This window comes from Maylandia zebra, linkage group LG20 (assembly GCF_041146795.1).
Source record: "Maylandia zebra isolate NMK-2024a linkage group LG20, Mzebra_GT3a, whole genome shotgun sequence".
Taxonomy (NCBI): domain Eukaryota; kingdom Metazoa; phylum Chordata; class Actinopteri; order Cichliformes; family Cichlidae; genus Maylandia; species Maylandia zebra.
The window spans coordinates 32,811,883-32,825,887 of NC_135186.1; the positions used below are offsets into that span (position 1 = coordinate 32,811,883).

Sequence of the window (14,005 nt, forward strand, 5' to 3'; positions counted from 1 at the left end):
CCTGAAAACTGAGCCTTAAAGAGTTGTTATGCTTAGTATTACCATCTACCATTGTAACATTATACATTTTAAAGAAAATTAGGAAAAGCAGAATAGTCATTTGCTCAGTCAGGGGATTATTAAAGTTGTTGCCATCTTTCTCTCAAAGTGCTTGAACTAATTAATTGACTGACTCATGGTTTTTGGCTGTAAGGGGATTATATTCCTCAGTCAACCTTCCAGCATGTTTGCGCATGTACAGTATCTGCATTATGTTCATGCGGCCATGACTAATTTTAACCCACCACATATCATCCACTTTTTTCAGATGTTGTTTTACTTCGTGTGTAAAATGTCATAAATATTGAAAATTTTCCAAATTCTTTCTTTTTCCAACCAAAACCCAGAGAGAGTCAAACTGGAAAAGATTTAGCCACATAGTATTTGAAAAGGTAACCTAAAAAATGAAAATATTTGTTTAAATCTTGATCCATTAATCAGCTTAAAAACCACCAAAATATTAAACATCACATTAGTACCACTATATATCGTAGAAACACCTGAAGATGTGCTGGTGTTGATGTTGTCCCTACAACGGTGTCAACAACAGCGTTGCTACAGCATCGTCACTGGAACTGACTGATCACGTTTTGCAATGTCATAGCTTTGCCGATTGGGAAGAAACACCACACGTGGGAGAATTTTGCCTTCAGGGCTTTCTGCCTGAAAGCCAAGCCAGAAAGGCTTTTTAATACATGGGTAAGATTGTGAAAGAGTCTATTTTAATGCAAACCCATGAACTTTTCCTAAACAAATCCAAGTAGTATTCGTGCTTAAGCCTAACCAAGCAGTTTTTTTTTTTTACCTAAACCTAACCATACTCATTTGGCAACAGATTTTTTTAAAATAATAAGTCCAGTAAGTCTAAAAATAAAAACTCCACGCTCACTTTTAGATTCACATGGGACACAAAACCCAGACTCATTGGTAAAAGTCCCATGTTTGATCCCTTCACACACAGCTTTGTCTTTATGTGGACTTTGTCACTTTACATCATTAGCTGTAGTTTCTGTGAGATTTTTAGTTTTTATTAGTTTCTCACCAAATGCCAACTGGGAGAGCCTCCAGCCACCGGTGACACTCGCAGTTGTAGCCATGAGAGCATGTCCCATGTTGGGGGTGCTTTAGAGATGATGCAACATGTGGAGTTGAGACTCTCACCACCAAATAATATCTCCTGTTAACTGTACATTGGTTATTAATGGTTTAATAGATGATTGTTGTGTACAGTAGGTGGGTACTTACTTTGTATCTTGTATACGGCTCTTTATTTTATACCTTTGAGGACTCATTTGGAGTTGGGTATCCTACCCAAAGAGGACTCAGGCTTGTGGAACTGGAGATTGAGCCACCAGCCTTATGGTAAGACAGCAACGTGCTCTACTTCCTGAGCCACAACTGCCTAAACTGATCTGATAATAAGTGTACATGAAGTACATAACAGTTATGCAATAGCAGCTATGCAGTGAAGGAAAGATCTAGAAAATACCTTCATGATAAGAATCCACATCCACAACTCACACTGTTATATTCACAAGGAAAACGAGAACATCAGATCATCAACTGACTGTTGTTATTGGACTTTGCTGTACATTAAGGTGTACAGTAGGGCATAGAAATGGGGCTATGACATATATCTTGTACTTTTCATACTCAAAAAATGGTTCTTTTGCTCATTAATCACACTTCTTGTCAAAGAATCTGGGCTACCATCATATTTTAGCCCTGTAATAGACTGGTCCAAACTGTGCCCCACCTTTCTCCTTATGATTAACTACAGGGAGTGCAGAATTATTAGGCAAATGAATATTTTGTCCACATCATCCTCTTCATGCATGTTGTCTTACTACAAGCTGTATAGGCTCGAAAGCCTACTACCAATTAAGCATATTAGGTGATGTGCATCTCTGTAATGAGAAGGGGTGTGGTCTAATGACATCAACACCCTATATCAGGTGTGCATAATTATTAGGCAACGTCCTTTCTTTTGGCAAAATGGGTCAAAAGAAGGACTTGACAGGCTCAGAAAAGTCAAAAATAGTGAGATATCTTGCAGAGGGATGCAGCAGTCTCAAAATTGCAAAGCTTCTGAAGCGTGATCATCGAACAATCAAGCGTTTCATTCAAAATAGTCAACAGGGTCGCAAGAAGCGTGTGGAAAAACCAAGGCACAAAATAACTGCCCATGAACTGAGAAAAGTCAAGCGTGCAGCTGCCAAGATGCCACTTGCCACCAGTTTGGCCATATTTCAGAGCTGCAACATCACTGGAGTGCCCAAAAGCACAAGGTGTCCAATACTCAGAGACATGGCCAAGGTAAGAAAGGCTGAAAGACGACCACCACTGAACAAGACACACAAGCTGAAACGTCAAGACTGGGCCAAGAAATATCTCACGACTGGTTTTTCTAAGGTTTTATGGACTGATGAAATGAGAGTGAGTCTTGATGGGCCAGATGGATGGGCCCGTGGCTGGATTGGTAAAGGGCAGAGAGCTCCAGTCCGACTCAGACGCCAGCAAGGTGGAGGTGGAGTACTGGTTTGGGCTGGTATCATCAAAGATGAGCTTGTGGGGCCTTTTCGGGTTGAGGATGGAGTCAAGCTCAACTCCCAGTCCTACTGCCAGTTTCTGGAAGACACCTTCTTCAAGCAGTGGTACAGGAAGAAGTCTGCATCCTTCAAGAAAAACATGGTTTTCATGCAGGACAATGCTCCATCACACGCGTCCAAGTACTCCACAGCGTGGCTGGCAAGAAAGGGTATAAAAGAAGAAAAACTAATGACATGGCCTCCTTGTTCACCTGATCTGAACCCCATTGAGAACCTGTGGTCCATCATCAAATGTGAGATTTACAAGGAGGGAAAACAGTACACCTCTCTGAACAGTGTCTGGGAGGCTGTGGTTGCTGCTGCACGCAATGTTGATGGTGAACAGATCAAAACACTGACAGAATCCATGGATGGCAGGCTTTTGAGTGTCCTTGCAAAGAAAGGTGGCTATATTGGTCGCTGATTTGTTTTTGTTTTGTTTTTGAATGTCAGAAATGTATATTTGTGAATGTGGAGATGTTATATTGGTTTCACTGGTAAAAATAAATAATTGAAATGGGTATATATTTGTTTTTTGTTAAGTTGCCTAATAATTATGCACAGTAATAGTCACCTGCACACACAGATATCCCCCTAAAATAGCTAAAACTAAAAACAAACTAAAAACTACTTCCAAAAACATTCAGCTTTGATATTAATGAGTTTTTTGGGTTCATTGAGAACATGGTTGTTGTTCAATAATAAAATTATTCCTCAAAAACACAACTTGCCTAATAATTCTGCACTCCCTGTATTTAAGTGGATGAAAATGTGTGGATAGAGCCTAACAGGTTCGTTTTTTAATTTTTGGTTTAGTTTTGGTTGGTTATAAAAAACCTTGAGCTACAGTTCTTTCACTACAGTATTAATAGTTGAAAAGCTGATATGCTGTTGTTATTGTGTTATAGCATATGCAGTATAACACTCTGTGGTCCACATATTGACACCTGTGAATGACCAAATCGAAAGCTTTGAAAGCTACTGACTTGCAGGCACCTGTTTGAAACACAGCAGGAAGTGGCAAGACCATCCTAGAGCCTGTCACTATCTTATAAATTCCTGGCAGCATGATTAAAAAGTGTGATTTGGTAGGTTGCCATGGGTGCTCAGTTTGGATCCAGGTAATCCAACAGCTCACCAAACCATCAGCTGAGCTGTACATCCCTCTGAGGCTTCCTCTGCCTCAGATCTGGACCAGACCGTAACAGGGGAGTTACCTGATGGAAACTTTACTTTAAGTCTTATTTCTTTGAGAACATTTGCCATCAACCACCAAGGTATACCATAGCTTCACTGGTGCAGAGACTCTGCAGCCCTGCCTGTATTGCTTAATTGTGCAGTTTCTCTAACCAAGGAAGTATATTGTTCACATATGCATCAACTGGGGCCTCACTGGAAAATGAACCCAGGATGTATGTCATATCATATATCATCATCACACGGCATCTGCCATGCGGTTTTAACACACGGCAGATGCCATGTGGGCTTATCGCATTTTGTTTGTGATAAACCCACACGGCACCTGCAAATGGAATTTGAAGTACATTTTTAGCAGCATGTGCACATGCATGTGTGGGATCACGAAAGAACATAAATATTTAGGTTTAATTTTTCATGTTTTTGGAATCAGTGAAGTCATTGTTCCCTGGGCAGGGAAGCCCGCTCTTTTCCGGGCAAACTCTAGTGTTACCAGAAAGTTTTTCTCTTCCCAGCTGGTCTCGGTCGTCAGCCAGGCGCTCTTAGTCGCTCAGGAGCCACAGAGCCTGAGCTCTCCTTCTGAGGGCCCAGCGCCAAACCCTGAGCCCAGATCCATTTTTCACCCTCTTGTTGCTCTTGCTGTAGATATAACACCTGGTGGTGATGACAGCTACTGACAGTCTAAATCTATTATCAAGACTTCCAGTTTAACAGCATCACCAATCTGCTGCTTCGTTTAGCTTCCTTGGTCAACACCTCTATGCTAATTTTAAACTGCCTATTTTCCAGCCCTTTTTTCCCCTTTCCAGTATAGCAGTTTTCATCCTCTTTTGCACTAAAACACAGCAGATGCAGTGAAAGGCCCGCTATAAAATAAATAATCATTTTGAACCGTGAATCATCCAAAGCTACTCTTTAAGAATCCAGGAATAAAAACATGGAACTGGAAATGAGCAGATGAGGTCCCCTTTAAGGGTCATTAACTTCCACTTACACCCACCATAAATTAGCTTTGAACTGGTTAAAAGCAAATATATTAAAGGCCAATAAAAGGGATGTGAGCATCGTTAGTTTTAGTGAAACCAAAAAGCATTTTATCATTCATCAGGCCATCAATAGAGTTGCCCGTGTGCAGATCCCGCAGGAAATTGAACCTCATAGCTGAAGAAAGGAAAAACAAAAAACATCAACAGTCACTTCAGAGGTCAATAAGAAATATCAGATACCTGAAAAACTGAACACTAATATGGGCAAATATAGGTAATAGTTATATGTCTATTATTTTTATTATTTTTATCTGTGTAAAAGTCACTTTTTCAAGAGTGACCTGATGAAAAGATCTTTTAACAATGACAAACGTAAACAGTCACACAAATACAATGACACACAGTACAAGCGACCACAGACCACGGAAAAAGACGTTTGTTATGGCCAGTAAAATAAATAGTGGTTTACTCCATGCAGCGAAAGTAAGGTGCAAACAAACTCAGTGACATTGAGCGGCTTCAACCAAGGTCATGTGACATAACTGCTGATGACGCAAAGTAGGTTCAACTTTTCATTCCAAGAGTTTGATGAACTACCAATGGGTGCAGCTGGTTGGCAAATGAGGGGACAGTAAATGCGTTTAATGGTTACCTGAACAACCAGAGCCTTTAAATTTGCTCACAGTAACTAATTCTGATTGCAGTACTTTTGAGCACCTGTATTTTTTGCAGCAGAGCTTTTTGGGGGGCAAATATGTGGAAAATATAGTAAGAGTGATGGTCATGTTGATTATGGTTTTTACACTACAGCCGTAAAAGCCTCATGGGGTTTTGCCATCACTCTGCTGGGCGGGCGGGTGGCCAGGCAGCGTGGACATCCAAGTTTATGAATGCAATAACTTGAGAATGAGATGACGTAGGAGTTTCAAATTCATACCACACGGGTATGAGTCTCAGTGACCTTGACCTTAAGGTGTGTCACAGGTCAACGATTGTTACACAGGTGTAAGACTCTATGGAGAAGAACTGGACTGAGGATATGAGAAAGGTGTGAGTGTTGATTTATGGGGCTGCTTTTGTTAAACCTTCATGATAATTATGAGGAGATGCTTAAATTCACTGGGTAGATTTTTGAACTTAAATGGCTGCAGTTACACTGGGATCCGATGACTTTGAAAGTCAGAATTTTTCCAAATGGCGCCCAGCCGAGTTCATTGTTTTATTTCAACATGTTTGTCCTTACAACACATCCACATAAAGTTCACAAGTATCCAGATTATGATATCTTGGCGTCTGCTGCAGTTCCATTATTTTTTTATGTTTCTTGTGGATGTGCAATAGCAAATCTACTAACTGCCAGCAAACTGTGAGCAAGAATATATAATTTGCTGTAGGAAACATCCCTCCAGCCACAGCCCTTGATGCTCTGCCAGGCTCTTCCTACCTTTCCTCTCCCAGTCAGCTAGCTCCAACCGTGGGCCCCAAACCTGGACTTGCACACCCGAGCTCACCTCTAGCGCCAGTCCTTGTCGCTCTCCAAAGCCCTGCTCGTCTATTTTTAGCTGTGCTGCGCCTCATGCCGGCGTGGCTCCACTGTTTGCCTAGTGTGTGGTGTTGTGACAAGGGCCCGCATGGGAGCCGTAATGATACAGTGTCTCTGTCTGCCTCCCGGTGCTCAGATAGAGATTGTTTAAACAGTATCCTGAGCCGGGGACGGGTCCCATGACAACTCCATAAATATTTACCAGCAGCAGCCACGCCGCTTCACTTGAGGAAAGCTTGTCTGCAGGCTACCTCTGCAATGTTTTTCTTTTGCCCCGTTTTTCCATTGTCGCTCGAAACTGTAGTGTGTGTTGTTTTGGTGATTTCCTTTAGATGTTGTTGATGCCTTTTTTCCCCCTTCTTTTGAGAAAAGTGTTTTTAGTAGTGGCTGGTTTTTTTTCCGCCTTTACACGTCATCATCCTGCTGGAATGTCAGGATGTCCTGTATGTTAGCGCTACGCTGGATGTACACACGTTGGCCTCTGTGGTAAACACATTAAAAGAAACACTGCGGTCCAGTTCACTCAAGTTCAGCCTTACAGCTTGAAACTTTGTTGCCTATGTTACAAATACTTCTTCATTAAACACCTACAAATTAAAAGCATTTCACCAATGAACTGCTGCAGTCAGCCCTGTCAGGATGCGTCACACAAAAGTTATTTACAAGGGATTGCAAACTGTGGCGGTGTCCACAAGTGAAAGTTGGAGATACATTTGAGAGCAAGTGCTCATGTATGCTCATTAGTGGTTGTTTCTTTGGGTTACTTAAACTTGTCTGGTGTGTGAAGGAAGCTAAAATCATGTTACAAGCTGCAGCTTGCATGTTTAAGGGTTGGAGTAACAAAGCCAGAGACGCTAAAAGTTCCTTTGCTACTATTACTCCTGCTGCTACTAGTGTCAGTTTTTTGCTTAGATTTAAGTGATTGTGCAGTATTTATTGCTTTTTAATGAGTTACCCGTCACGGTTCGAGTCACGTTAATTTATTTAAATGTTTAGAAAGTGCTGGATACTGCAGGAAACTGCTAGAATATTATGTAAGAAATAATTATAGGCTGTATTGTTGGTGCTGGTTTCACGTCATGCTTTCATAATTTGTCATAATGATTGTGGTTTGAAAAAAAAGTTCAGTGTAATTAATCCTGCAGAAATCCTGAGCACAAATAAACAGAGGAACAAATTCTTAATAAACTGGTTAAATGGATAGCTTACAGTTTATTTCTCTCACTCTCTCATAGATGATGGAAAGATCTTTCACGGCAGCGGAGTCGGAGATGCTTTTGGTCCTCGCTGCTTCAAAGGTGACATCATGGGCTGCGGCATCATGTTCCCACGAGACTACATCCTGGACGGGGAAGGTGAGAGGAAAGCTGCAATTACACTGTGACTCATTAAAGAGGTTTGTTTGTCCTGAACACACCTCCGTGATTGTATCGATGCCGTCATCTAAGCTGGTTATTTAAATAAACTAGTGAAACAATTGCTTGACAGTATTTCTTAAGGGCAAGAATCAGGCGTGCAGAAGGCGACTGGTTCACAGTCGTGTACCTGTTCCAGTCTTAAACATTCCAATTTCGTGCATTTTTTAGGTAACAGAATGCACGAACAAATGCACTTATTGCCACTACAGAATCAGATCTGTTTTTGATGTTTTAAGGCAGCGGTCTCCAACCTTTTTTGCGCCACTGACCGGTTTATGCCCGACAATATTTTCACAGACCGGCCTTTAAGGTATCGCGGATAAATACAACAAAATAAAACTAGTACCGGTACCGAAAAAAAGAAGATTTATTCATAACACACGTGAAAAGACCCAGGAAAACCGCGTTAACGATAAAAACGATAACAAAATAACGCTGAAAACTGATAAAAACCCTGAAAACCATACATTTCACACCTGAGCCTCTACTCTCGTGGCCCGGTACCAAACGACTCACGGACCGGTACTGGTCCGCGGCCCGGGGGTTGGGGACCGCTGCTTTAAGGGGCTCAGGATCTCAGCCAGTTAGTGTAACTGTTTGGCAGACAGAGATTCATGTTGACTGAATCTTTTAATGATATTATGAACTGCTGCTGATGAAATCCCATATTAGATTATTTTCCCACACAGGTTTGAATGGTGAACCCCTCTTTGTGTCTGTTTTTGCACCCTATCACACTGTTGATCTTTTGCAATTTAATTTCAAACATTATAAGATTTCTGCTGTTATTAGTTTTACAACTTCTATATTTTGTTATATTCTCAGTTCTTCTTACTGTACCATTTTCATGTAAAAAATATCAAATTATTCTTTTTTCTAAACTTTGCATTTAATTTTTATTTACATTTTGTTCAGTTTCCCAGGATTTTTGTATTTACTGCTATTAAGGAATGTGTTGCACGTGAAAGAAATAATGTTCAAACTTACAAGTGGCCTCAGACAGCAGCTTATGTCATCTAACCATATCTGTCTCATCACACTGTGTTACCTGACCTTAGGTTTTATTAGGGAATGACTGTGAAGTACAGCAAGCTGCAGCCTCTTCTTAACCCCACAGTGTGTGCTTTGTCGTCAGGGGACACAGATGACTGGGATCGACTGGACATCCGCCCAGGTCACGCCAGCGTCCAGAATGTTCTGTACCTGAATGACGAGGCGGAGGAGGAGGAGGGGGAGGATGGAGAGGAGGCGGGAGAACAGGAACAGGAGGGCAGGAAGGTCACGGTGAGGAACAGTTTTAAACACAACACAACCTTGTTTAATTTTTGCTGTATATATGTAAGGTGAGGTATGTGTGTTCAGGGTCTTTGGCCTGGGGCGGGGGGGATATTCAGTGCTGCCCTTGGTTAATGAACCCCAGTGATACTTCTTGTGAAGAACAGATAGAATAGCAGAGCTCTGTGCTGATGCAGGTGCAACAAAAAGCTTTCGCGTTTTTTTCCGGTACCTTTTGGAGCAGTTTAAGTAGTAACATCCCCGAGGATTGTACCGAGGTTTGGGTGATTGAAGTGTTTTTAGAGCTCTTCTTTGAGGAGTCTTGATGCATGCTCAATCATCCAGGTAAGGGAATCCCAAAAATTGATTCTGTTCATCTGGAAGTAGCGTTTGCAGTGGGAGAAATGTTTTATCACTCATTCAGTCTGAGCTGACTGCAGGTTTCCCCAACCTTATAAACAGTACATTTGCTCAATGACTGAAACTAGCACCACTGACGAAGAATGGGCTGTGAGGTCAGTTTCTTGATCATTAATATGCAAATTGTCATGACCTTTGATCAACAGCCACTGATCAATGACAATTGACCAATGGCCATGAGTTGGGGAATGGCTGCAATCACAGCATTGTAAGATGGCAAAAGATGTACCCTTAGGCCCACTCCTCGATTCAGAGATGGTCTTTCCCTTTTCCTTGACTCTCCGCTCAAACCAGCGTTCCTCCCTGTCCATGATGTGTGCGCTCAGAGTGTCCACTGTCCTGTAGGTGTAAATAGACTGCAGAGTCCTGGCCTGACGAGGTAGCTCTTCTGTGTAGTGCCATCCGCTTAGCCAGAGGTTGTTTGGTTTCCCCGATGTATAAATCACGGCAATTCTCCTGGCACTTAACAGCGTACTCTATGCTACGCTGTTTGTGTCGGGGGGACCCGATCCTTGGGGTGGACCAATTTTTGGTACAGTGTGTTTTGGGGTTTAAAAGCCACAGAGACAATGTTTAGAGAAAATGTGTCTCCGTGTTTCAGGAGTATTTCATATGCCATTAATCTGTGGTTGTTGATCAGTGGTCATGACAATTTGCATATCAAAACTGACCTCACAGCCCGTTGTTCGTCAGTGGTGCTAGTTTCAGTCATTGAGCGAATGTACTGTTTATAAGGTTGGGGAAACCTGCAGTCAGCTGACACTGAAGAAGTCACTTGGATGAGTGACGAAATGTTTCTCCTACGTCCAGATGAACAGAATCAAGTTTTTGGGATCTTTGAGGAGCACTTCTCGTGCTCTGGTTTCTCCGACTATTGACTAACATGTTAGGTTAAAGCTGCCTCTATCAGCCCATTAAATTCTTGCAAAAGAGATTATTAATCCAAAGAGTTTCACTTCCTGGTTAAACAAATAATAAATGAAGTACAGGTCAAGACCTTTGCACATAGACATTAACTAGCTTGATTTGAGCCTGCAATTCAATGGAACAACGGGCTCATTTAGTGCTTTTACAGTTTTTCGCTTCACTTTAATAAACAATCAATAAACATTTCATATTACGTTCTTACAAATATTGTAATTTACCCTTTTTACTTTTATCTCACATCCATGCGTGTACTTGTACAGAGTATATTTTCCACTTTCTTTTTCCACTTCTGTATTTTCTTCTCAAGTTTGCTCTTAAATGCCCTAAAGTGTTAAATTGAACTTGTTTATACCTGCAGACATCCTTAAGTACAGTAATGGAAGATGACCGTGGGTGCTGGGAGGAGTTTTTAGATCATGAGCTCTGCTGCAAAAGCTTGGTATTGTGCCTGTGATTGCCTGAGCATTCATGCTGCTATACATGATTTATCACAGCTATGATGTTTTCCACTTGCCAGCAAGAACCATAGAAGTCTGAACAAGTATCCAAAGTCAGCATTGTTGCAGTAAGATCTAAATTAATGTTGATTCTGGGAATTAAGAAGGCGGTATATACTTGTTTGCGTCTGATTTCACATGTCAACCAGCCACTATGGGAAACCAACTGAATGTGTAAATGTGAACACTGAGGTGGTGACCATCTTTGAGATAACGCATGACCTCTCACTAGCTAGACTTGTGGCAGGACTTCCTGTCCCAAATTCCTTATGTAAGTGCAGATCCCGAGTCATAAAAATCGATCTTTTGGCAGCATCACGAGAGGCAGAGAGAGCTGCAGCAGATAGTTTGGCTCCAAATGGATTACATGAAGACGCAGAAAATGCTGAGACAAACTAAAACTTCAGAAGAGTTGTGACAAACTCTCCAAGATGCTAGAGGAACAAACAACCTACCCTCTTATACACTGAAAAATGCTCGTCTATATTGAAGATAACTGATTATAAATTAGATGGTGGCCACTGCAAATATTGATTTTCTTTTTTCTATTTACAAGAAACCGAGGTACTTAAAATCCTCCAGTCGGAAAGCAACTCGTCCACGACCCGGGCACTTCATCCTTTTTCCGGCTGAGGAAAAGGCTAGGTAGTGACCGAAAGAATGAGATGGTGGATACAAGTTGAGGAAATAGGCTTTCTTCTTAGGTTGGTTGGCCTATCTCTTAGAGATGGGGTAAGGAGTTTAGACATGCAAGCAGAGAGAGGCTAAGAATAGAACCGCTACTCCTAAACATCAAAAGGACTCAGTTGAGGTCGTTTGGGCATGTCCTACCTGGAGAAGGCCCGGGTTAGACCAAGGGCACACTTGAAAGATTAGCTGGGCTTCTGTGCTCAGGCTGCTCCCCCTTTGACCCGGGCCCCTAATAAGTGTGGATGGGTGTGGGTAGTGCAATTCCTTTAAAGTAAATTGGCTCTTGTTCTCCAAAAACCATGAAAGGTCAGTAAAATGAAAGCTTTTCTCAACTCTGAGGCGAGTGATTGAGCTGCCTCCTGTGGGGCCTTTTCTTTATTGCCACCTTCCTCGCCACGACCTTCTTTGTCTTCTTTTGGTGCATTGCTGCCTCCTCTTCTTTGGTGGTTGTCACCAAAAATGAAGGATTCTCCACTTCTCTGCTATTTTGAGGTTGCTCAGTATTACAGCTCCTCCTGAACCACTGCCGCCCTGCCAAAGTTATTATGGTTAAACTAAACTACTAAACTAGACCGTTGGAAAAAAAAAAACTGAAACAGTTTTGTGAACTTGAAAATACAAATAAAAAAAACTAAAATTATAGAGGAAATGTTCTGGGATTTCTGATTTTTGTTATTACAAACTAATTGGGGATTGATGGATCTTGTGATTGAGGCTTTGGATGTCTATAAGACAGATCTTCACTGGTTTTCTTCAATATACAAAACTACAAAATACAAAACTATAATAACTCTGCCGTCCACTTCAGTAGACTTTCTACATTGTGTTTTTGACCTAATCTCTCTTTCCATAACATTTCTTTCTTTTCTTTAATGAATTTGCTTCATAATGAAAAAATGCTTTACTGATGTTTTCTTATCATGAATAAAGTAGTCTCTATGTCCAGTCCAGAGTCTGCTAATTACGAGTTTGACTCTTCTATTGATCACTATGTTTCTTGATATTACAAAAATTTTATTTTGCACTGAGTATAAATTCCTCCCTGTTGTACTGCTGTCCCAGTTAAGTTGACACTCTCCATCTTTGTCCTTATGGATAATTTAATATTTAATTCTGTGTGAGCTTTTTTGATCGTGACTTTTACCAGTTTGTTCGACCTCTCGTTGCCCGGAATCCACACATGTGCTGGAACCCACATAAGTGCTATTCCCTTCCTGTGTCCTTGGCACCGGAGCGCTCCCCTCCCTGGCCTTGAGTACTCTGGCCTAATTGCTGAGGAGAATCAGCTACACAGAAAGGTGGCACCTAAGGCTGGGAAGAGTTGAAGACACACCCACAAAGGCAAAATCACAGCAGCCCCTGCTCGAGCCGTATCAGTTAGGTTTTTTTTTTTAAAAAAAGGTAAAAATGGCAGCTGCCACTTCTTTAAAGAGCTGCTTCCTTGCTTAGCTGACTTTTCCCTGGTGAATAGTCTGAACATCATATGTGCTACAGACACAAAATATGCTTCCAATTGAAATATATCCAGAGTCACAAAAAATGAGTATTCAAGTCCATGAAAATAACATATAGATTGCTTTTTATTGTGTGTGTGCGACTTCTTTACATTTTGCTATCAGCCCTGGCGGCCCTGCTTGCCATCTGGGAATCACTCTAATTTAGCATAAATCAGTGGCTCTCAGTTTTTGGGTAGCGGACAATGAGATGGAAAAAAAGGAGGTGAAACAAGGGGAATAAATACGTGGAGCGGTGGGGGAAGTGAACTAGTGATTGAGACCACAAAAATTTCAGCAAAGTGTTTAACAAACCCATAAAGCAAATGAGAATTAAGACTACACAAACTTCTTTTTGCCACTAGAAGAGTCACCACCTGCTGGCCACTGGAAAGAATGCAAGTTTATTTAAATATACATTAGGTGCACTTTTCAGACCCTCAGGCTATTCTTGTCTCTGTATAATAATTGAATACAGCTTTGGAGAATTTTCTTTAAGTAACCGAGGCACAAATCATGTGTAGTGTTTTGGATTGTTGATTGTTGGTGAACTCTTATAAACAGAAATTTCTGTGCATATTTTGTTAAAACCTACCCCGAGGACTTCAGCGTGTATATCCGTGAAGCTTAAAAAATGCAGAGCAGGTTTACATATTATAAGAGTTAAAGCATATGTCCTGTATTTTCTTCTCGAATGTAATCCTCCTCGTCTCCTCTGCCCTTCACTCTCCTGTTCGTGACTCAATGTCCCATTTTATGTGGGATTGATACAGAAAAAATGTCCCACATTTTGATTGGTTCTATTTTTAAAAGTTTGAACACATTTTACTAGAAATGGGTGGCGCAAAGACGACTAAGAGACAGAAAAGACCCAGAAATACACTCATCTGCCACTTTGTTGCGTAAATCTCGTCAGGTTGTCCTTTCAAAGC

At 41.2% G+C, this 14,005-nt stretch overlaps 1 protein-coding gene across 4 annotated transcripts in view; it reads left to right on the forward strand.

The window, feature by feature from the left end:
* spryd3 (SPRY domain containing 3) overlaps positions 1-14,005 on the forward strand; it is a 78,120-nt gene that overhangs the window by 58,392 nt on the left and 5,723 nt on the right. For all 4 annotated transcript variants that reach the window (XM_004560247.3, XM_076878158.1, XM_012921614.4 and 1 more), the window contains 2 exons: positions 7,589-7,708; positions 8,907-9,055. In XM_004560247.3, the coding sequence (XP_004560304.1) occupies positions 7,589-7,708; positions 8,907-9,055 (269 nt within the window). The remainder of the gene's footprint in view (positions 1-7,588; positions 7,709-8,906; positions 9,056-14,005) is intronic.